The sequence below is a fragment of the Sceloporus occidentalis genome, unplaced genomic scaffold (genome assembly GCF_023333645.1).
Source record: "Sceloporus occidentalis isolate IW3139 unplaced genomic scaffold, rSceOcc1.0.p SCAF_1, whole genome shotgun sequence".
Lineage (NCBI taxonomy): Eukaryota > Metazoa > Chordata > Lepidosauria > Squamata > Phrynosomatidae > Sceloporus > Sceloporus occidentalis.
In genome coordinates, this window is record NW_028316981.1 from 299,472,302 (window position 1) to 299,495,842 (window position 23,541).

At 41.1% G+C, this 23,541-nt stretch overlaps 1 protein-coding gene across 1 annotated transcript in view; it reads right to left on the reverse strand.

The window, feature by feature from the left end:
- Nucleotides 1-15,098: 15,098 nt before the first annotated feature.
- Nucleotides 15,099-23,541, reverse strand: part of LOC149324147 (O-acyltransferase like protein-like) — a 42,299-nt gene continuing 33,856 nt past the window's right edge. Inside the window, exons 14-16 of the mRNA XM_089496992.1 lie at nucleotides 17,174-17,360; nucleotides 16,657-16,799; nucleotides 15,099-15,783 (exon numbers count right to left, since the gene is read on the reverse strand). Coding sequence (XP_089353118.1) covers nucleotides 15,655-15,783; nucleotides 16,657-16,799; nucleotides 17,174-17,360 — 459 coding nt within the window. The 3' untranslated portion in view covers nucleotides 15,099-15,654. The remainder of the gene's footprint in view (nucleotides 15,784-16,656; nucleotides 16,800-17,173; nucleotides 17,361-23,541) is intronic.

Genomic DNA, 23,541 nt, shown 5'->3' on the forward strand with positions numbered 1-23,541 from the left:
GAAGCAGAAATGACATACTTTTGTTGTCAGTAGGTTGGTCCATGACGGGAGTGGCTGAGGGAGACTGGAATTCTGAGTGCATTTAGGAAATACAAAAAGTGCATCTTAAAACCTACCACTTGCTCCAACTCTTAACACATTGGAATTCTCTTTTAGGATACAACTACTAATGACTCTTGGCTTCTATTTTGGTGAGATTAGTGAGAAGTAGCTGAACCCTTGAAAATCCTGAACACTATCCCTGAAATAGGTTCAGCAACTTGGATAACTCCTTAAAATTCCTGGAGGAAAGAAGGATTGGTTGTTGTATGCCTTCAAGGTGTTTCTGATTTATGGTGAGCGTAAGGTTAATCTATTGTATTTTTTTTTCCAGCAAGATTTGTCCAGAGGGGGTTTGTCATTGCCTTCCTCTGAGGCTATGAAAATGTAACTTGCCCAAGGTTATGCAGTGGGTTTCCATGGCTCAGCAGGGATTCAAACCATGGTCTCCACCCTAGTCCAATGCCCAAATCACCACATCATGTTGGCTGTCAATAGCCAGTTAGAATCTGGGACAGAAACCTAGGTTTCAGTCAAATTGTAAGCCTTTTTGCAGCAGACCTGGGACTCCTTGCTTTCTTATAGTTCTGCTCTGGAAACAATGGTGCTAAAACAACATCATGATTGTCTTGGTGTGCTGCCCAATGTCTGCCTTCCACTCAATCTTGGAACGTTTAAAAAAATATGAACTTATGGAGTTGCTCTCTAGAAATTGCTTGGTGAGATATCTTTATTTGCATGCAACAAGAATAACTTTCATTCCGCAAAAGGAAAATGGGGTATAAATACAATGAGCAAGCAGCACATACTGACACACTTATGTCCTCCAATTATGGTGAATTGCCTTCTTTGATAACTACTCTGCATTTTAACTTGGAGGGAAAGTGGCATTGACTTAAAGCAAAAAGGGTGCTTTGATACTGCTTTAGTATTGACTAAGAATACTAATATTGCTCTGTCTGGCTTACAAGTCATTCAGCAGAGTTTCAAGCAGAAATCTACCTAATGCATTAAGTCTAACAATATTAGAGTCTGTGAATATAAAATAGGGAGTCTGGGAGAGATAATACAGTACTAGAAAACTGGATGAAAATGACTGCAAAATTATATTAAGGGAACACATTAATGGCTACTAAATTCAGTTTAATCTAATTAGTGACCTATTTCTAAAAATCATTTATTTTTACTCCCAGTAAGAAATAATATTTAAAGAAGCTAAAGAAATCAGGCCACTCACAGTGCCTTGGCTGCATGGTCCTTTCTGGATGCTTCATCTGAAATGGTGGACATAATGGATGAACTTGGAGTTAGTGCCAAACCACAGGTTATTATTAAAGGGATTACTCTGGTGCCTGTAGGCTCTAACCCTTTGTCTTCCCTCTCCTCCTTTAGTGATTGCAACTGGATTTGGTAACTTCTCTTCCTGTTTTAAATTAACCACAATTTAGTGCATCAATTGAAACTTAAACTGTCGTGAATTTTAACTATGTTTAATGGAAACATCTGTACAGCTTGATTCAGTTGTGCATACTTTGGATTACACACAGTTTGTCCTGGTTCTGAATCAGACAACCTGGCAAGTTGCATTTTTAATGGAAGTAAAAGAGAAAGATGTGTGGGACACCTGTGCAGAATCCTATGAAGGGCAAAGCTCACACTCACTTTATTAAACATATTCCTCAGATACATCTGAGGAAGTAAATCAACCCTACACAAGCTTATGCTACAACTTCTTCCACACAGTCTCAAAAGTGCTACAAGATGCTTTTGCATACTAATATTCCAGACTAACACAGCTCTGTTTCTGGATTCTACCCTGATGGAAAGCTTACTAAACTATAGTTAACATCCAAGCCAGTCCCATTATTTATTGCCCAGTTCAGGAAGCAAGAAGATTTTAACGTTAGTTTCTAGTATGATTTGCTATTGAACTACAACCCAAAATATTTTGCTGTTTAAGGCAAATGACACAATGCCCTCCCCATTCCATGTACAAAAGCATTTGAATCTTTGACTCTTTTGGCATTACCTGAGGAATCCTTTGCTGTACCTGAGGCTATTAAGGTAGATTATGGCTGTGTGTTTAAGTTCTCTGATGTAGGGGAGTGTCAACGACTGGCACCATATTTGTACTCATTGGCTATAATTGTTTCATTCTTTCCTATGAATTCTCCAGGCACCAGCACCGGTTTATGGACCATCACTTTTGAGTATTACTGGTTTAGGGGGCACAGAAGAGGTAATGTGAAATTTGAGTTCCATCTATTCTGCACTTCTCAGCATCTGCTGCCTGAGCCTGCCCCATTTTGGCATTGGGATCTGTGTTTGTGCCACATCATGAGAAACTGTGGTTCAGTCTAAAAGAAATGACAGTACCACTATATCTGACTGTCCTGATATATAAACTATACTCTGGATAAGAGGCCACTGTTAGGACACAATACTGAGAAACACAATGGCTTCCTAGTCAGACAAGGGTGCATTTTCTCAGCTATCTGTTTAATTTATATGCAGAGAATATCATATGGAAAGCAGCATTGGAGGCTCAGAGGAAGCAAGTATGAAAATTGGGGAAAAGAATATAAAAAATTAGAATGTGCAGATGAAATCATATTACTTGCAGAAAACAGCAAAAGTTGGAATGACTACTGATGAAAAGAAAAATGGGGAGAGGGAAGGGTATAATTTGCTATTAAGAAGACAAAAATAATGACCACCAAAGACTTACATAAATTTAAAGTAACAGAGACATTGAAATGGTTAATGTTTTCCTATACGCTGGCTCAGAAGTTAACCAAAATAGAGACTGTGATCAAGAAATCAGACAAAGACTTGGAAATGCAGCTAGGAAGGAACTAGATAAAATCCTGATATGTAAAGACATATTAACAATCAAAGTCAGAATCATTCAGTCCATAGGATTTATATGTATGGTTGTGAAAGATGGATAGTGAAGAAAGCAGACAGGAAGAAAGTCAAATTGTTTGAAATGTGGTTGCTGGAAGAGAGTTCCACAGATGCCATGGAGTGCTAAAAAGACAGTCCATGGATCCTAGAACAAATAATAGAAATGAATAGAATAGAAGACAGAAGAGAAATGAAGATGACAAAAATGAAATTGCCCTACTTTGGACATATAATAAGATGACACGATTCACTAGGAAAAAATGATAATGCTTGGTAAAGTGGAAGGCAGTAGGGAAAGAACATTTTTGTAATGCTAGAAATTTGGAAACAGAAGGAAGATTTCATTTGGTGATGCACTATTCTTATATGAGGGAGCAGTAGCTACACCCCTGCATAGTAGGGAATTGAACCCATGTCTCCTGAGCCCCAGCACAACCTTCTAAGCACTAGACCACACTGGAAGTCATGTTTGATCTGCTTTTAACCACAACTTCCGCATGGTGTATCTGTGGGCAAACAGATTGCTTCAACTGGAATTCAAAGTTAAGGGCATTTGCTACAATATATGTTTTGACTTTCTCCTTGTTCTTCTCACTCTTTCCCCTTTCCTTATGGGAGATTAGACAGATAACCTTTTAACAGTAATCTGAAATTCAAATAAGAGAAATCCACTCCGAGCATGTCCCAATATTTGTGAAAGGTTTTAAACAAAGTAGCTTTTAAGCCCCATTATTGGTCTGGCATCTAAGTGTGTACTCTTGAGTGCTCAGAGGGAAGTAATATTAACAGTATGAAAAGGTCAGAAAATTATAGGCAATTCCTTTTTTTAAACTAAATATGTCTGGCATACCAGATTCCCAGCAGACGTCACATTGGACGTCTACAGCAGCTTTAAAAATGGGAAACGCTGGGGCCCCTTGAGAAGTTGAACTGTACGCTAGTAAATGCTTCTCCAAAAATATCTGATGGTACAGATATCTCCATGGATCAGGATTTCAAATAATTAACACCTTATTCCACCAGCCAGCCTCATTACCTGCCCTGTCAATAGGAGCAAGGTGACCAGGCTCTGCACTTTTTACAATGCATGTAAGTTGAAAAAATACTTAAGACACAAAGTAAATTGGCACAAAAGATCTTTGCATGACCTTATGGGAAGTTCCTCCTCTCCCCCCCCCCCCCCACTTATTTCATTCAGCCATTGATTTCTAGCCTCAATCATTCCCTTCCATTCTTATTCAACACTGCCCAAGATGCTGCTTTGTCCAGACAGCAAAAATACTTTATATATAATTTTATTGCCAGTGAATATAAAGGCTTTGTTTCACATCCACAAAAAGCCAGCATGGTGGAGAGGTTATGATTCTGGAGACCAGGGCTCCAATCCCCACTCGGACATGGAAACCCACTGGGTGGCCTTGGGCAAGCCACACTCTCTCAGCCTCAGGAGATGACAATGGCAAAACCCTCTGAAGAAACCTGCCAATAAAACACCATGATAGCTCAGCCTTAGGAGTAGCTGTAAGTCAGAAATGACTTAAAGGCACACAACAACAACAGATCACATCCATGATGAAAAATAGATGGCCCTGGTAGAAGAGATCACATCCATGATGAAAAATAGATGGCCCTGGTAGAAGAGATCTTAATGGAGGCCCTGGTAGATCAGACCTTAATGGTCGTGTCCCCAATGAAATTTCTGATTTGAATGAATCACAAAGCACCTCACTCACAGAGGCCTAAGACCACGGCTGTTCCATCATCCTCAAACTTTGGTGATGGTATTCCTGTTCTACAACTATACAGGAGCAGGGGGCTAAAGAATAAGCCATGAGTCCTTCAAGGATCACAGCCAACTGATATCTGTCTAGTGGTTTTCAACCTTCAGGCTTCCAGATACTTTGGACCAACAGGCTGCTAATCTATTTCTAGGCAGAATTCAAAATGTTGGTTATCATTTATAATGTCCTATATGGCTTACATCCAAGCTATTTAAAATCCTATCTCCCTGTATGAGAGGCCCTTCTATAAGTCTCACCAGCTTTACAGGTATGGATGAGGGGGCACAAAAACAGACTTTCTCGGTGGCTGCCCCAAAGCTCTAGAACTCCCTTCCTAGACAGACTAAAATGGCTCCTTCCTTGCTGTTCTCCTTGTTTGTTTTTTATTCTGACAGGCTTTTAGGTTTTTAAAGAAAGGGGTTTTAAGAAGGTGCCGTGTTGTTTTACATTGTATTTTTTTTAAAAGACTGCTTTTTATCCTTTTAAAATGTGTTTTAATTTTTTTTATATTGTTAGTGCTGTATTTTAATTCTATTTTAATTTTAACTTTATGTTTTTAACTATAAGAGTTGCACTACAACTCTGGAGACCAGGGACTGATTTTCTGTTTGGCCATGAAACCCACTGGGTGATCTTGGGCAAGTCACATGCTCTCAGCCTCAGGGGAAGGCTCCTCTGAACAAATCTTGCCAAGAAAACTCCATGATAGGTTCACTTTAGGATTGCCATAAGTCAGAAATGACTTGAAGACACACAACAGCAGCAGTAGCAACACAAATTTATTTTGTTAAGTGGGCTTGGATCTCAGTCTGGGAGAAACAGAAGAGTACAGTGTGTCTGCGCCATGTGCAAACACATTTTACGCGGCTTCCAGCATACACAGAAGCTGCTTGGGGAGGGAAACAATGGCACGCGCCCCATTATTTCCTATGGGGCACGAGCATAAGTGGATTTTTCCTTATGCGGGAGGATCTGGAACAGATCCCCGTGTAAGGAGAGGATCCACTGTATAAATTAAGTTAATAATAGTAACAACTTCCAGAAGTCCCAGCCAGCACAACCAATTGTTAGTGATTCTGGGACTTGAAGTCCAAAATATCTGAAGACAACATCTCTGTCCAACCCAGTTAGCAGAGTGACCAGGAAGCTATCCAGAGTCCTGACTGCTGCTGTCTGGAACCTGCTGTAAGGACACCCCTATGGAAACTGACATGACTTGACTTAGCCTTAAAGGCGGAGTTGTTGTTGTTGTTGTTAATTGCCCTCAAGTCAGCTTCAACCTCTGAAGATCCTGTCAAGGAGCATCATCAAGAGATCCCATCATCAGCAACCTTGCTCAGTTGCTGCAGACTCAGGGCCATGTCTTCCTTGATTAAGTCTATCCATTTGATGTGTGGTCTTTCTCTCTTTCTATTGCCCTCCACCTTCCCAAGCAATATTGTCTTTTTAGTGAGTCATGCCTTCTCATGATGTGGCCAAAATATGACAGCTTCAGTTTAGTCATCTTGGCTTCTAGGGAAGAGTTCAGATCTGATTTGTTCATTTTTCTAGCCATCCACAATATCCACAAATCACTCCCCCAGCACCGTGTCTCAAATGAGTTGATTTTTGGTCAACTTTCTTTACCATCCAGCTCTTTATTTATCCCTCCAGAAGGATATCATTGTTTCAGGGAACGGGGAGTTAAAAAAAACCTCTCCTGCAGACTGGGAACAGGAGCAGTGATGGAGGCAGCACTTACATGTTATTTACAAGATGATCTGAGGGCTTTTTTAAAAGATCCCAGCTGTGGGCTCATTGTCATCAGACAGTGTCACTACTTTTAAATATGGTTGGTGGTGCTGTTGAGAAAAATGCTACCAGTGGTAGTTGGTGGCTTCCATGTTAGTGATGGATCTGTTGTGGGTTTTAGTCTGAAATTTACAGGACCTGTCCAAAAAGCCAAACCTATTTTGGGGAAAAGGTTCAGAGTGTGGACTAAGAACCAGAGTTCAAACAAAAACCAGGATATACAAATTACTGCTACTGCTTTCGGAAGATGTAGCATCATTGCCATGGTCATTAGACAGACGACTAGGTGCCTTTTCACGCTACATTATAGTTCAATGATTCTGCTTTAACTGCCCTGGCTGCATCCCTTGGCATCCTGGAATTTGGAGTTTGATGTGCCACTACAGCTCTTTGTTGGCTCCTAGGATTCCATAGAGCAGAACCATGGCAGTTAAAGTGAAATCATAGTGCTATAATTAATTGTGTAGCATGAAAGGGCCTTAGATGGCTGCTCCTTATGGCCTTCCTGGCAACAGTGTCATTTCATTATGTAACATCCTTCTTTTAGACATTAGGAGCTCCTGTTTCAAAGCATAAGACAGACAAGCTGGTGCCAACTCAGGAAGGGGAAACCTTTGTTAATGTAATAAATAAATTTAAGTATTACTACCTCCCCTTTAACTCCTACCAGATGTTATTGGACTGCAATTCCCATGATCCTTTGACATTTCCTAAACTGGAATGGGTTCATTGGAACTACAGTCTGGCAATATCCTAAACTGGAATGGGTTCATGGGAACTACAGTCTGGCAATATCTGGAGGTCTGCTAGTTGCCCATCTTTGTTCCAAGGCAAGGCGGGAATCGTACAGCTTTCCAGTTCTTGTTGGACTACAACTTCCAGCTACCCTTGGTAACACAGCCAGAAAGGAATGGGGGGAACAGCAGTCCAATAACATCTTGGGCCTGGGGGCATGATTTCCACCTGTGTATTCAGCTGGCCTGTTTTCATGTATATGGAACCTTAAATCTAATAAATTGTTAATATTCATCTTAAAGTAAGGCTGATCAGCTGCTGTGACAAGGTTGATTTTGCTCTATGTGTGCTTTTGGACAGGTCTTCTCAGATGCAAGACCTGTTATCCTGGAGTACAATGGGACTTCCCTCCAGGGAAGTGTGTATGCTAACCCTCCCAACTTTAACTGCCTGTTGTGCTAAGTGGCTGACTGCATGAGGACAGCTCATCTTTCTCTGCTTCATGCCCCAGTTCCATTCATTTCTGTCTACTGCTCCAAAAATCATGTTTTCCTTGCTTCCACATTGGCAGTTCTGTTATCTCTGGGAGTTCCTGCTGTGAACTAGAAGCAGCACCGGATATTGTAGTTTTGCCATCTTTACCTTATCTCTCATATATTACTTCATGTCTGATTCTCTAAAGGGCAGCCCAGAGTTTTGAATTGCTGAAGTAGCAGCTCAGAACTTGTTTGCAGAGACCTGGAAGCTGAAGAGCCAAGGACATTTAATTACTCATGTATATTCAACAATTAATTACCCATATATACTCCAATTCTGGAAACTGTACTTTATTGTGGCACCAGAGCTCTCTGACAGAGAATGCTAAATGTCTCATAAAACTACAGTTCCCAAAATCCCCTAGCATTGAGCCAGGGCAGTTAAAGCAGTCTCAAACTAGATTATTTCTGCAGTATGTTTTGGACCTTGGCTAACAATATAATGAAGAATTGCAATGTATTTTTAGGGGAACTGGATTGGATCAGATGACCTTAAGGCTCTCTTCAACTTTGGCTCTGTAACTGTAACAGTGAGTCAAGAAGAGAGCTGCTAATGTGACTGGTTTGCCGTATTTGGCCTAATGATCCAATTTTCCTTGACTTTCTGACCACAGCAATAAACACTTTTCCAGATTCGACCAATACTTTAATCCTTCTAGCTTGCAGATAGACATGTAATGCTTAGAACACACAAGGGCTGAAATAAGTGTGCTAGCAGCAGATTGATATTTCAGAAGTGAGTCACTATCAATTTCCTATAAAATGGGTCTGGGGCAATTTAGTACTTAGCATGGCCTGAATTCCTCTTTTTTGTTCCTGCAGGGATCTAACAGCTATGGGAGGGTGCAGAATGGGTAAAAGTAGATTTCAAAAAGAAAAGGCCTGGGATGGGTAGGGTTCAGGATTCATTCTTGCCAGCCCTTTTACATTCCCTTCCACCCTACATTCCAGTTTAAAATAAATCAATATGCATGATCCACATTTTGTCAGATGTGCCTACCATTACAATGTTATTTAAATCTGTATGTTGTCATGTAATCTCTTTCTCACCAAAAGGCCCAGAGTGCACTTCCTGCATGTAATGTATGCATAGTCAGCCTGTTCAGTTGTTTGTGAGTGATAAAGGCCTCTTCTTTTGTTTGTTGTAGCATGTAGTGAAAGTAATCAGGTAAATCAAGAAAGTATCAAGGTAGTAAGATAAGGTGGCTAACTGATTCCAGCATTGCATTGCAAATAAGAATTTGATCCCAGAGGGCCTCTCTTACAGCCTTCTGCCCTTTGGTGCATGAAACAAAACAGGGAAGTCTACTCATTCTTGGATCTAGAGGGAATATTTATACAGATTATTCTCATCAGTGTTGGCTGAAGAGTTGACCTGATCTCTATCCATGTCAAACAATCCACCTGAGTCTTAATTAAAAGCTGTAGCATTCAGGAACTGAGTTAGACTCCAAAGAATACAGAAGGAGACTGTGGATTTTAGGGATGGGGGGGGGGGAAGCATAGTGGAGAGCATGTTTTTGATGTCAGGCATGATACTGAATTCTACTGTTATACCAGTGATGTGGGAGTAACTTTTGAAGGGCAGATACTCATTGTGACAATCCTCAAAACCATACTGCCAAGTGGGGGTGGGGATCAAAAAATTCAGGCACTTGTGTCGATTGCTACCAACAAACCAATTTTAGTAGTTTTCTTCTTTATCAGAAGCAGCTCTTTTGTAAAGATAATGAATCTTGATTGTTCATTAAAGACCAGGCAAACCCAAATATTTTAAAGACACATACAGTACATCAAAGAAAGGCTTAAGTGAGGAACGAAATCATACAGTTTTCCAGATAGCAATAGCAAGTACATTTCTATACTGCTTATCAGTGCATTTAACCTGAGCAGTTTACAAAGTGTAAGCTAATTGCCCCCAACAATCTGGGTACTTACTTTAGCGACCTATGTAAAGATGCAAGGCTGAGTTGAGCTTGAGCCCCTGGGCTGGGATTTAATTCACAACCTTATGGTTTTGAGTGAGGGGCTGCAGTACAGGCATTTAACCACTGCACCACCAGGGTTCTTGGTAATTGCAACTCCCAGCATTCTTTACCACTGGTAGGCTATGAAACCCACCGGCTGGTCTTGGGCAAGTCTCGCCCTCTCAGCCTCAGAGGATGGCAATGGCAAACCCCCTCTGAAGAAACTTGCCAAGAAAAAACCCATGATAGGTTTGCCTTAGGGTCACCATAAGTCAGAAATGACATTAGGGCACACAATACTGACTAGGAGCTGTGGAGAGTTGCAATTCAACATCTGGAGGGCCACATGACTCACACCCTGGCTTAAGGGTGTGAGTCAATTTTCATCCTCAACCCCCCCCCCCCCTTCAACCACAAAAGGTATTAACAAAGTCTGTGAGTGGAATCTATGAACTGATATCCCGTTTGGCTTATATAGCTGGGGAGGGTGATTTGTGGCCTTCCAACTATTATTGTTACCATCAGCCTCGGCCAGCAGTGAAGGATGATGGAAATGATACTTCAGTGACATATATTTCAGAGATCTAGTCTTGTTAGTCTGGAATATCATTATAGAAAAGGATCTTGTACCACCTTTAAGACTAAATGAGCAAAAGACAATGTAGTATAACCGTTCATAGATTTGGTCTCCACCTGCATCTGAGGAAGTAGACCAAGTCTGTGAAAGGTCATGCTACAACTTCTTTTGCACAGTTCATCTCAAAGGTACTACAAGATCCTCTTTCAACAATACACACAAGGCTGCTGAGAATACAGGTTCAAGCCCTACCAAAAAATTAAAATAAAGATACAGGTGGGCCTCAAAGTTGTTTCCCTACCAGTGGTGGATCTGCACACCAGGTGTGTATCCACTGGTGGGTGACTGGGTTAGCTAGGTGGGCAAATGCCTCTGGGGTTCTTAGCTGTACATGAAGGGAACAATCCAAAGGGTTCTTCTGCTTCCCTCTCTCTCCCTGACTTCCTAAGGGCCAGGAGGAGGCTCTGGAGACTGACCTCCTGAGGGAAGGGGGAACACCCACAGCATTCCTAATGTCGAAGAAAGTGTGGGGTTTGCAGAGCATCTAGATCTGGACTCAACTGGAGGCAGGAGTATTTTCCTTCTTTGCTGCCACAGTTAGGCCACTTCACTTGGTGTCTGTGGGTGCAACTCCTGGGGAGTCTGGTTTCCTTTGCTTTCCTTCCCCACCATGTGGCAGTTTTGAGTCCCTTGCATACCAACTTTACACAGGATTTCAAATTGTGAATCGTATCATTATTTTCTTTGAAATTCACTAGTTTTACAGTGGGTGTCAAAAACAATTGACAAATAATGAGGAAGCAAAAAGCATATGCAATATAGTCAGGTGGTCCTGGGACCCTTTGTGATCTGCTGAGCCCTGGTAATTTGCACTGGCTCCTGGCACCTTTCGTCAGCCTTGAGCATAAATTTTTATCTCCTTCAAGCATGAACAGCCATGTGCAAGGCTATCCTATTTTCCTCCATAACTATCAGAATGCTGGAAGCTGCTACCCCACCCCATTTTTTAAAAAGCTGAAAGGGACTGAAAGGGCACTTGTGGTTCTTTAAATTGTTATTTTGGTCCATTTTGAGGTCTGTTTTCCCATACAGCCATTAAATAGAGGGCTCTTGGAGAAAGCAATTCTCCACTCTTCTCTGATTGGGGAAAAAAGCAATTTCTGGGAGCTCTGGGGCCTCTGAGGAGGCTCCTGTCTACTACACATGCAGTCCAAGGGGCCATACAAACTCCACTTGTAATTCTCAACATCAGGTACCCCATTCCTGTTTACAGACCAAACCAGAACTCTGCACATTCTGTGGCTTCTCATTGGACTGGAAATTTCACCTAAATTTTAGGCAGTAAAAAACTGTCACACTCCAAGATGGGCAGTATGTGTAGCAATATGCAAGTTTATGGAAAGGGTGAACATTTGGCCACAATACAGTAAATGAATGCAATTCTTAATTCAGGGATCAAAATACATACATCTTCTAGATACATTCACAGTTGTTATGGAAATTCACATGAAGCAAAGTGAACTTCCTTCCCCATTAGATGAAACTGGATTTAGTCATCTGTGAAGCTCATTTGTATTCCTCTTCTCTCCCATTCAGACTTGAAAAGATGAACAAGCATGTTTTCGGAAGCTTGAACTTCAGAGAGGCACAGAACAGAACATTTTATGGAACTAACTTGTTCTGTCTTTTAATTAAAGATGGGCAAATAAGTGCCAACTAAGAAAATAATGACTTTCTCTAGAATATTTTATATATATCTACATATAACATGCAGATAAGGTGTGACACTTTCTGAAGCAGGGACAAACAGGGTCTGGGTTAGTTATTTGTTGTTGTGGCTTCAAGTAATTCCTGACTTATCATGGTTTTGCTTTTTGTTTTTGGCAAGTTTCTTTTGCCATTGCTATCCTCTGAAGCTGAGAGAGTATGACTTGTCCAATGTCAAGCAGTGTGTTTACATGGCTAAGCCAAAATTCAAACTCTGGTCTGTTGGGAAATGTAGTTCTTTCTTGAGGATCGTTAGAAACTCAGGAAAGTAAGCAAGATTGTTTAATCTTACTAGCAGAGTTCATACAGCGGAATATGAGGCAAGCAGGAAAATTCAACTAGCTCCACTTTTTTCTCCCAGCCCACGTGTCCCCAATAAAAACACAGTCACTTGGTTAAAAAGTGAAAAAAGAAACAAGTTTACTTACAAAATCACGTGTATGAAGAGATACACAGGTCTAGCTTCATGTTGCAAGAAAAAATGAGGTAGAAAAGTAGTCTACATGCATCTCAGGAAAGGTGCTGCCCCAGCATCCTTTCATCAGCTCCGGATACAGGCAAGGAGATTAATAGGTAAGTAAGTTAGTAATGGCCACTCATCCTTGCTTTCTTCTTCTTGGGAACAAAAGGTTAGGTGTCCTCATGGGTAAACAGGAAATGAGGAGGGGCAATGAGTAGGGGTTGTTAGTAGGCAATAAAATACCATAGACATGCATTACTAGAAGGTCTCAGCATGCAAAGTTGCTATATCCCAACAGTGTGTTTACATGGCTAAGCCAAAATTCAAACTCTGGTCTCCAGAGTCATAGACCTACACTCAAATCACTATTCCATGTAGTTATGTCTACCACAAAAAAAGAAAAGAAAAAGAAAAAGGAAGGAAGGAAGGAAGGAGAGTAATTAATGATTATAAGTAATTATAATAGGTAATTATAAGGTATTGATTGATGCTAGTTCTAATGACAAATTAAGCAGTTTGAGACATAATCCTAAACCATAGTTCAATTTTATGCGACTGAGCCTTGAGCTTCTTTCTTCTTTCATTCTCAATGTCTGTCAGTCAAAACAAGGAGAACAGAATTATCTACTTCCCATTATTAACTAGACTAACCAGACTTCTTTTTATTGTTACTAGACTTTACGATTACATCCAAAGTGGTGGTTAATTTAAACTATAGGCTATTAAGAGGTAGGCTCGCTAGCACAGTTTGATCCTAGCTTGTTTCAACATACATAGATTTAAATTAATTGGAGTTCCTACCATCACCATTCCTGGGTATGATGTGAAAGTTTGCTTAGTTTAAACTAACTCCAGTCAGTAAAAACAGAAGTCTGGTGTGGTGGTGTTGTCTGTGTTGGACAAGACTTGGGAGAGCAAGGTTCTAATCCCCAATAATTCATGAAATTGGTTAGGTGACTTTGGGCCAGTCAGTTTCTCCCTCTGATCAGAATTACTGGGGGATAAGTAGGGAGGAAGCAAAACTTTAATATTTATATCTTAGCTTGAGCTCACTGGAGGAAAAAAGGGGTTATTGCTGTGTGTGGTGACCATAATGTGAATCTATCATGGGGTTTTCTTGCCAAGATTTGTTTTTGAGGAGAGGGTGGCTTCACCTTCTTCTAAGGCTGAGAGAGTTTTACTTGCCCAAGGTCACTCAATGGTCTACCATGGACAAGTGGGGATTCAAACCCTAGTCTCCAGAGTTGTAGTCTAATGTTCAAACCATACCACCACAGTGGTTCTGGAAAGAAGTGGTATGAATGTAATATATGATACATAATACCTATATTTCCAATTTCCTCCATATTCCTACAACAGTGGAACACCAAAGAGCACATGAAGCCAAAGTTTGCTGCTGCTTGCTCCTCAGACTAAATCTCAAAGCAAAACAGTCTATTGTGTATTTTTTTCTGGATGCTCATTGACCATATAATTTATCGACCAAGTCACCAGTAGCACAGGAGAATTATCTCTAAACCATTGCCTTTCAGTGTAAATAAAACTGAATTTTATTCATACTGTACTCAGTATAAATTTCCTGCAGTTAGAGAATAATAGACAACACCAAGACCTTTGACAGCTCATTGCCTGGAGTCTCTGGCCCCAATCAATTTTTTGTTGTTGTGTGCCTTCAAGTCATTTCCAACTTATGGCGACCCTAAGGCAAACTATCATGGGGTTTTCTTGGCCAGATTTGTTCAGAGGAGGTTTGCCGTTGCCATCCTTTGAAGTTGAGAGCGTGTGACTTGCCCAAGGTCACACAAGGGGCTTTCATGACCAAGCTGGGATTTAAACCCTGGTCTCCAGAGTCAGAGGCCAACATTCAAACTGCTATGCCACACTGGCTGTCATGCAGATTGAAAATACAGAGTGGGAATTAGATAGTGAGTTTGGGAAAATGTCTTGGCACAGGGGAAGGGGAGAAAGGAATAATTAGTAATGGCATGGGGATTATTAATTTCATGTTCTTTATTCTGTTTCTGCAAAGTCCCTGGATTTTTCTTCTAAATTAATGTTGGGCAACTTTTAGGCTCAAATGCTTCCAAATACTGAAAAAATATTTCCAACCATCTCAGTTTGTTTCTCTCTCCAAACACCAAATCCCCTTAAACTACTGCAAAACAGCTAACAACTAAACCAATCAGGAACCAGAAATGACATATCACTTCTGGTTTGCACATGGGTGGAGGGCATGGGGTGAGAAATAGCATCGCTGCCCTTCTCTGCTGTACGCATTTGCAAAGCCAACTGAAATAACTAAAAGGGGAAATCACAGAGAGTAAAGAACTGAAGAACCCAGTGTGGATCTTTGTTATTACACAGTCCTTCTTAAGCAAGACAGTGGAAGTCTCCTTTTAAACATAGTCCTTTAAAGATGAAAGAATGGTGAGGGATTTGGTGAGGATATACACACACACACACACACACACACTTAAGAGATGCAAAGAAATAGTAACTGAGCATTTACTTGTTGATAGAGCAAGCATGTAGCACGGTAACAACATCAACAACAATGTGGCTTTCAGTAGTGGAAATTTCTCTAGCAGGCTGTGCAAAATCAGCTCACATTGAAAGGATGTTTTCATCTTAGAATGCCTGGGAATTTATTTCATTCTTAGTTAGAATAAGGAGATCTTTTCCCCCAATTTGCCTGTGAACGTGTCAGCCAGAGTGGGGATATTTAAAGATTAGGAAAGGTCAGATTCTCCTCTTTGATTGTGTTTGTCAATTCAGTGGTACTCCAGTCCATGAAATCAGTCCATTGGAGTGTGTCCAGTTCATCATGGGAGGCCCTGGTGAACAGCAGCTGTAATGGAGGACTGGTTCGATCAGCTAACAGACGTGAACTAACTGTGCCTTTGCCTTGGGTTTTATTGTTGCATCCTGATTAATTTCTTCATGTAATCAATAAACCATAATTCTGGTGCACCTATGACACTGTTTCATTTTGACAGATCCTTAAGCTTTAGCTGGCATGGGAACAAAGTAGATCAAGGCTCTGGAATCATAAGAACAGATTTTATTTTGCTTTAACGATGTTGCACTTGGTCCTTTACAACTGATCCTCTTGATGCTTGCAAGCCAAAGATCGTTTTAACTTTTGAAGGGGCATCTCAACCATCACTGTCAATGCCAATGCAACCACAAATGTTGTCAGGCAATGCCCAATGAAAAGATAGAACTAAAAAAAGAAAAGAAAAGTACTCATGAAGCAATGGCAATTGGTTTGGAAATCATAGGATCCTAGAGTTGGAAAAGACCCCAAGGGACATTCAGTCCAACACCCTGTCATGCAGGAAGACACAACCAAAGCACTCCTGACAAATGGCTATCCAGCTCCTGTTTAAAAACCTGCAAAGAAGGAGACTCCACCACTCTTCAAGACAGCATGTTCCACTGTTGAACAGCTCTTACTCACAGGAAGTTCTTCCTAATGTTTAGGTGGAATCTCTTTTCCTGTAGTTTGCATCCATTGCTCCATGTCCTATTCTCTGGAGCAGCAGAAAACAAGCTTGCTCCATCCTCAATATGACATCCCTTCAAATATGTAAACATGGCTATAATGTTACCTCTCAAGCTTCTCTTCCCTAGGCTAAACATACTCAGGTCTCTAAGCCACTCCTCGTAGGGTTTTATGGCCTTTAGACCTTTCACTATTTCAGTCCCCCTCCTCTAGACACACTCCAGTCTTATGGAATTGTGGTGCCTTGTTCATCAGGAAGTTCATGTAGAGTTAAGTTTGGACATAAAATTGATAGCAGTGTAAAAGACACTGATAGCAGCCATATTCAAGACAGGCAAATGTTACCATGGCTAGGCTGAACTGGAACAAGGGAAGAAGGAATAAGGAAAGGAAAATAGAAACAGAAAGTGGTATAGTCCTTTAAAGACAATACCATTTCAGAGGATTCTTTTCAACTGTTCATCAACCTTTTGTAAGTATTTGAACTGTAAACTCACCAAACAACACCCTCAAACACATCTCTGCAAGCCCAGCCCCTTAAATCCTAAGCAGTGACAATGCCTGTGTATTCCTGCTTAAAACAACACTCACCATATTGATGTCTGAATAATGTGTGAAGGTTTCTTGAAGTCCATTATACAGTAGAATTAACATTGGGTGCACCAAATAGCAGGCGTAGCTGATCTTTGCAACCACAGTCCAAATGCTCCATGAAAGCATCTTATCAATGAAACCTATATGGGGAGAGGGGGAGACATCACAGATCTTTATCTGTCCTGGGTCAAAATGCAAGAAGGTCTTATTTCGTTTGTAGTTTATAAAGTGTTAACTTGAAATGCATCTACTCAATCTATCTATGGTAGTACTGGGCAACTGTTGGGTGTTAGGGAGATGTATTGGTCCCACAGGGGAATTTTGAGGACCACACAATTCTTGCTGCTTGTTGTTGCTAGCTGCCCTCGAGTTAGCCCCAACTCATGGAAATCCTGTGGATGAGACACTTCCAAGACTCCATGTCCTCCACTGCTCTGCTCAGTCCCTGCAAACCCATGCCCGTAACACCCCTGATTGAGTCAATCCATTCCAAAAAAATTTCTTTTTACAATACCTCCATAGCCTTCTTTGCACACAAAAATGATCCATCCCACAGCAGCTGCCCAAATAGTCCTGTGAATGGCTTGGTATATAGCAATAGCAGGCGAATAATCGTTGGAGGTGTCATCTAGTGTATAGGCCAACACAACTACTGTGAACATGGAAAACATTGCACAAAGCCACCCCACGAAAGCCTGCATCTGTAGAGACAGAAAAGAACAATGTACCAAGTATTTTTCATGAATCAGCATAATTCCATATGACTATAGATCTTCTGTTGCATATGAGGAAAGTAACTGTCCCCAGGTATCTACCATTCCAACATGGGAGAAATGAGAAGCAGGACTAGTCTAACACCTATTATTTCAACCTTTGGGTCTTTGGTCCTTCCTTGTCCATCATGAAGTAGCTGCCATGCTTAGCTGACTACCTAAATAAATGTAGGTAGCTTTATCTAGCTCATAGGTATATGTACCTTTGTTTTTAATATCACTGTGTGCCTTAAGTTATTTTCAACTTATGATGATCCTAAGACAAGCCTAGCATGGGCTTTTCTTGGCAAGATTTGTTCAGAGGAGGTTTGCCTTTGCTTTCATCTGAGGCTAGGAGAATGTGACTTGTCCTAGATTACCCAGTGGGTTTCCAAGGCTGAGTAAGGATTTGAACCATGGGACCTTACCGCACAGGGACTCCAGGCACGGGACAAGAACAGAACAAAAGGGGCCGGGAACAAGTGGGGAATGAATGGGGGACGCATTTTACTACAAACAGGAAGTCCCTCACTTGTTCCCTTCCCTTCCGTTCCTAATGAGAACAGTTCTCAAAAATCATCTCCTCTTGGACAGATTGGGAATGGAAGGGAAGGAAATGGAATGAGTGAGGGACTTCTGTGTGCAGTAAAATGTGTCCCCCACTTGTTCCGTTCCCTTCCCAGCCCCTCTTGGACTGTTCTCGTCCCGTGCGAGGAGCCTGTGCGGTAAGGTCCTTAGTCTCCAGAGTGGAGTCTGAGCTCTCCCTGGAAACCAAGATGATTAAACTGAGGCGACATCGTGAGAAGACACGATTCATTAGAAAAGACAATAATGCTGGGAAAGGCAGAAGGCAGTAAAAAGAGGGAAAGACTACAAGCCAGATTACTAGAATCAATTAGAAAGGTCACAGGCCTGCATCTGCAAGACCTAAGGAGAGCAGTGAAGGCTAGAGCGGCTTAAAGATGTCTCATACACAGGATACCCATGAGTCCTGATCAGCTGCTTCAGGTCTAGGAGAGGCCTTTTTTCAACTATGCTGTCTGGGAGATGCTTGGAATTGTATTTCCAAAAAAGAAAAAAGAGCTAAGCTTCCTAACCCGCAGCCGATACCATGCTGTCACATTCAAGGACCAGTAACACTCCTTAAGCCTGGAAAAATCACAGAAAAGTAAGCCTAATGCCAGATGCATCTTCTCTTGGGTACTGCATGACTACCCTGAATGGTACTGAAAATCTGCTCGTTTCACAAGTCATTTTCAAAAGACTGGTAACATCACCCATTCCAAAAAAGTTTTCTTTGTACAATACCTCCATAGCCTTGTTTGCACACAAAAATGATCCAATCCTGCAGCAGCTGTCCAAACTGTCCTGTGAATGGCTTGGCATATAACAATAGAGTCAGACACGCATCCTAGACTTTAGGAGAGCGGATTTCAATAAACTTAGAGAAGTATTGAGGGCGATTCCATGGTCAGAAATACTAAAAGATAAAGGAGTTCAGGACGGATGGGACTTTCTCAAAAGGGAGATACTGAAGGCACAATTTCAAACAGTTCCAGTGAGAAAGAAAAACGGGAGGTGTCTCAAGAAACCAGGATGGATGACTAAGGAACTTTCAACCGAGCTAAGTTTGAAACGGAACATATATAAGAAATGGAAAAAGGGGGAAATCACGAAAAAGGAATTCAAAGAAATAGCAGGCATGTGTAGGGGTAAAGTCAGAAAAGCTAAAGCGCAGAATGAACTCAGGCTTGCTAGAGAGGTTAAGAACAATAAAAAGGGCTTTTTTGGATATGTCCGCAGCAAGAGGAAGAAGAAGGAAACGGTAGGGCCACTGCGTGGAGAAGATGGCAAAATGCTAACAGGAGATAGAGAAAAGGCAGAATTACTCAACACCTTCTTTGCCTCAGTCTTCTCAGAAAAGGCAAAGGGTGCTCAACCTGAGGGTAATGGAGCAGAGGACAGAATAGGGGAATTTCAGCACAGAATAAGTAAAGAGATAGTAGAGGAACACCTTGTTAATCTAAATGAATTTAAGTCTCCGGGACCAGATGAACTCCATCCAAGGGTATTAAAAGAACTGGCAAAAGTAATATCGGAGCCATTGGCAATCATATTTGAAAACTCCTGGAGAACAGGAGAGATCCCAGCAGACTGGCGAAGGGCAAACGTTGTCCCCATCTTCAAAAAGGGGAAAAAAGAGGATCCCAACAATTATCGTCCAGTTAGTCTGACATCAGTTCTAGGAAAGATTCTGGAGCAGATCATTAAACAGAGAGTCTGTGAACATCTAGAAGGCAATGCCATAATCACAAAAAGTCAACATGGGTTTCAGAGAAACAAGTCATGCCAGTCAAATCTAATCTCTTTCTTTGATAAAATTACCAGCTTGGTAGATGAAGGGAATGCTGTGGATATAGTATATCTTGATTTCAGTAAGGCCTTTGACAAGGTTTCTCATGACATTCTTGCAAACAAGCTTGTAAAATGTGGGCTAGACAAAGGAACTGTTAAATGGATCTGTAATTGGTTGACCGGCCGAACCCAAAGGGTGCTCAACAATGGCTCCTTTTCATCCTGGAGAGAAGTGACCAGTGGGGTCCCACAGGGCTCTGTCCTGGGCCCAGTGCTATTCAACATCTTTATCAATGACCTGGATGACAGAATTGGGAGCATACTTATCAAATTTGCAGATGACACCAAATTAGGGGGAATAGCTAATACCCCAGAGGACAGGATCAAGATTCAAAATGACCTGAATAGACTAGAAAGCTGGGCCAAAGCTAACAAAATGAAATTCAACACAGAGAAATGTAAGGTATTGCACTTAGGGCGGAAAAATAAAATGCACAGATATAGGATGGGTGACACCTGGCTGAATGAAACTATGTGTGAAAGGGATCTAGGAGTCCAAGTAGACCACAAGTTGAACATGAGTGAACAGTGTGATGCGGCAGCTAAAAAGGCCAATGCTATTTTAGGCTGCATCAATAGAAGTATAGTGTCTAGATCAAGAGAAGTAATAGTGCCACTGTATTCTGCTTTGGTCAGGCCCCACCTAGAATATTGTGTCCAGTTCTGGGTGCCACAATTCAGAAAGGACATTGAGAAACTGGAGCGTGTCCAAAGGAGGGCGACAAAAATGGTGAAGGGTCTGGAAACCATGCCCTATGAGGAACGACTTAGGGAGCTGGGGATGTTTAGCCTGGAGAAAAGAAGGTTAAGAGGTGATATGATAGCCCTGTTTAAATATTTGAAAGGATGTCATATTGAGGAGGGAGCAAGCTTGTTTTCTGCTGCTCCAGAGAACAGGACCCGGAACAATGGATGCAAGCTACAGGAAAAGAGATTCCACCTGAACATTAGGAGGAACTTCCTGACAGTAAGGGCTGTTCGACAGTGGAATGCACTTCCTTGGAAGGTGATGGAGTCTCCTTCCTTGGAGGTCTTTAAACAGAGGCTGGATGGCCATCTGTCAGGGATGCTTTGATTTGGATTTCCTGCATGGCAGGGGGTTGGACTGGATGGCCCTAGTGGTCTCTTCCAACTCTACAATTCTATGATTCTATGAATAGCAGATGAATAAAAATTGGAGGTGTCATCTAACAACAAATAACTGTTTGAAAACACTGAAATTCTGGACCATGCCAACCACTACCATGTCAGGATGCACAGGGAAGCCATTGAAATCCACAAACACCTGGACAATTTCAACAGGAAAGAGGATACCCTTAAAGTAAACAAGGTTTGGCTAGCAGTCCTGAAAAATAGCAAGATAAAGACTCAACAAATGCAAATGAGAAATCTCCCAGCAGACAATGAGCACTATCAATCAGACACTAATCCTCCTTTGCAGACCCTCCCACCCTGAGGCCTGCCATTAGCAACAGAACAGTACAAATGCAAATCACTCCTGCCTTTCCAGGTCACACAATACACACACACACACACACACACACACACACAAGTCCTTTCCAGGCAAGCATTCTCTGAAGATGGCAGCCACAGATGCTGCCGAAACATCAGGAAGAAACTCTAGAACATGGCCACATAGCCCAAAAAACTCACAAAAAACTATGGATGCTGGCCATAAAAGCCTTTGACTTCACAACTCCAGAATCGTTATCCAATGCTCAAACCACTACACTGTGTTGACTCTCAATTTACTTATTGCTGTATAAATGCTTCCATTAAGTTGGCTATTATAGAAACTGTATATTGGTCTGTATTTTTACCTCCTCCTGACCCATCTTTTATTCCTTATGTGCCTTGTCTTAAACTTAAATAATTAACTTGTAACATAAGGGAGATGTCTGCCTGGCTGTTTTATCTGAAGCTTGCATATACAGAGCATACATGTTTAATAAAAGCAAGACTGCATCTGCACTGCAGAAATAATCCAGGTTGACACCACTTTAACTGCCATGGCTCAATGCTATGGAATTCTTGGATCGGTAGTTTTGTGAGACATTTAGCCTTCTCTTTCAGAGAGCTCTGGTGCCACCACAAACTACAATTCCCAGAATTCCAGTGCATTGAGCCATGGCAGTTCCGAGTGCTGACAACCTGGATTATTTCTGTATGTGGATGCAGCACAACACAGAAACACACACACACTTTATGCACATAACCTGAAATATTTTATGCACAATATTTTAAATAATTTTGTGTATGAAATAAACTTTGTGTACACTGAACCATCAGAAAGCAAAAGTGTCACCATTTTAGAACCTATGTGGATAATTTAGGATTTTGGAATATTTCAGAATTTAGTATCCCAATAAAGGAAGGTATGATATGCTATATAAAATTATGCACAGTGTACATAAAGTGGAGAGAAAGACACTTCTCTCTTGTAATGCTTTGTTGTTGTTGCATGCCTTCAAGTTGTTTCTGACTTATGGTGACCTAAGGAAAACCTATCATGGCAAGTTTCTTCAGAGGGATTCGTCATTTCCATCCTCTGAGACTGAGAGAGTGTGACTTGCCCAACCTAATGGGTTTACATTGCTGAGCTGGGGTTCGAAGCCTGATCTCCAAACCCTTGATAACTGCAGACAAATATATATACAATTGTTCCAGTTCATTATTGCAAGAAGTAACTAGCTGCTAAAGTAACTCAAGACTGTGGAATGACCTGCTGGAAAAGATACAACAGCTGAAAACACTGATAGTGTTTAAAACAACATTCTGGCAGGTTTACCTAGTCAAGTCGTGACTTTTTAATTGGTATATTTTTAAAAATGTATTATGAATGTATTATAATAGTTTTATAGTACTGTATTTTAACTATTGGTTTTGTGTGTTTTCCTTTTTAATTGTGTTTTGTATTTTAACATGGGGTTTCCGGCCTCGAGCCTTGAGGGAAGGTGGGAAAGAAATAAAATTTATTATTGATGCTGTTGTTGTTGTTGTTGTTGTTACAAGAAGATACTTATTGCTCTGGACAGGATGCCTCTATATGTCAGTTGCTGGGCAAACATAAGTGGAGGGCACTGTTGCACTCATCTGGCTTTCAGGATTCCCACGAGGAACTGGTTAGCCAATATATGAAAAGAAAAGCCTTTGGCCTTTTCAAAATGCAACAAAAAATTAATATCTTGTTTAATTTTAAAAATATATACTTTCATGTTTTAGCTTATTCTTATTTTAGCATTGTTCTCAATTGCCTTCATTCGGTGACCTTGTACAAATCACATGCTGTCAGGCTCAGCAAAACTCAACAGAACAAATCTTGCCAAGAAATCCCATGATAAGTTTGTCTTCTGGTCACCTAAACTGAAAATGGCTATAAGGCACACAAGAACAATTGTGAAAGCTGGACTGTCAAGAAAGCTGATGGGAAGAGAATCAACTCATTTGAAAGGTGGTGCTGAAAGAGAGTTCAGTGGATATCATGGACTGCCACAAAAGCAAATAAATGGGTCCAACAATAAACCAAGCCAGAACTCTCCCCTGGAAGTAAAGATGACTAAGCTGAGACTGTCATACTTTGGACCTATCATGAGAAGACATGACTCATTAGAAAATTTGATGCTTGGCAAGGTAGAAAGTGGCAGGAAAAAAGAAAGACTTCACTACAGCTAGATAGATTCAATCAAGGAAGCCAAAGCCCTGAATTTGCAAGATA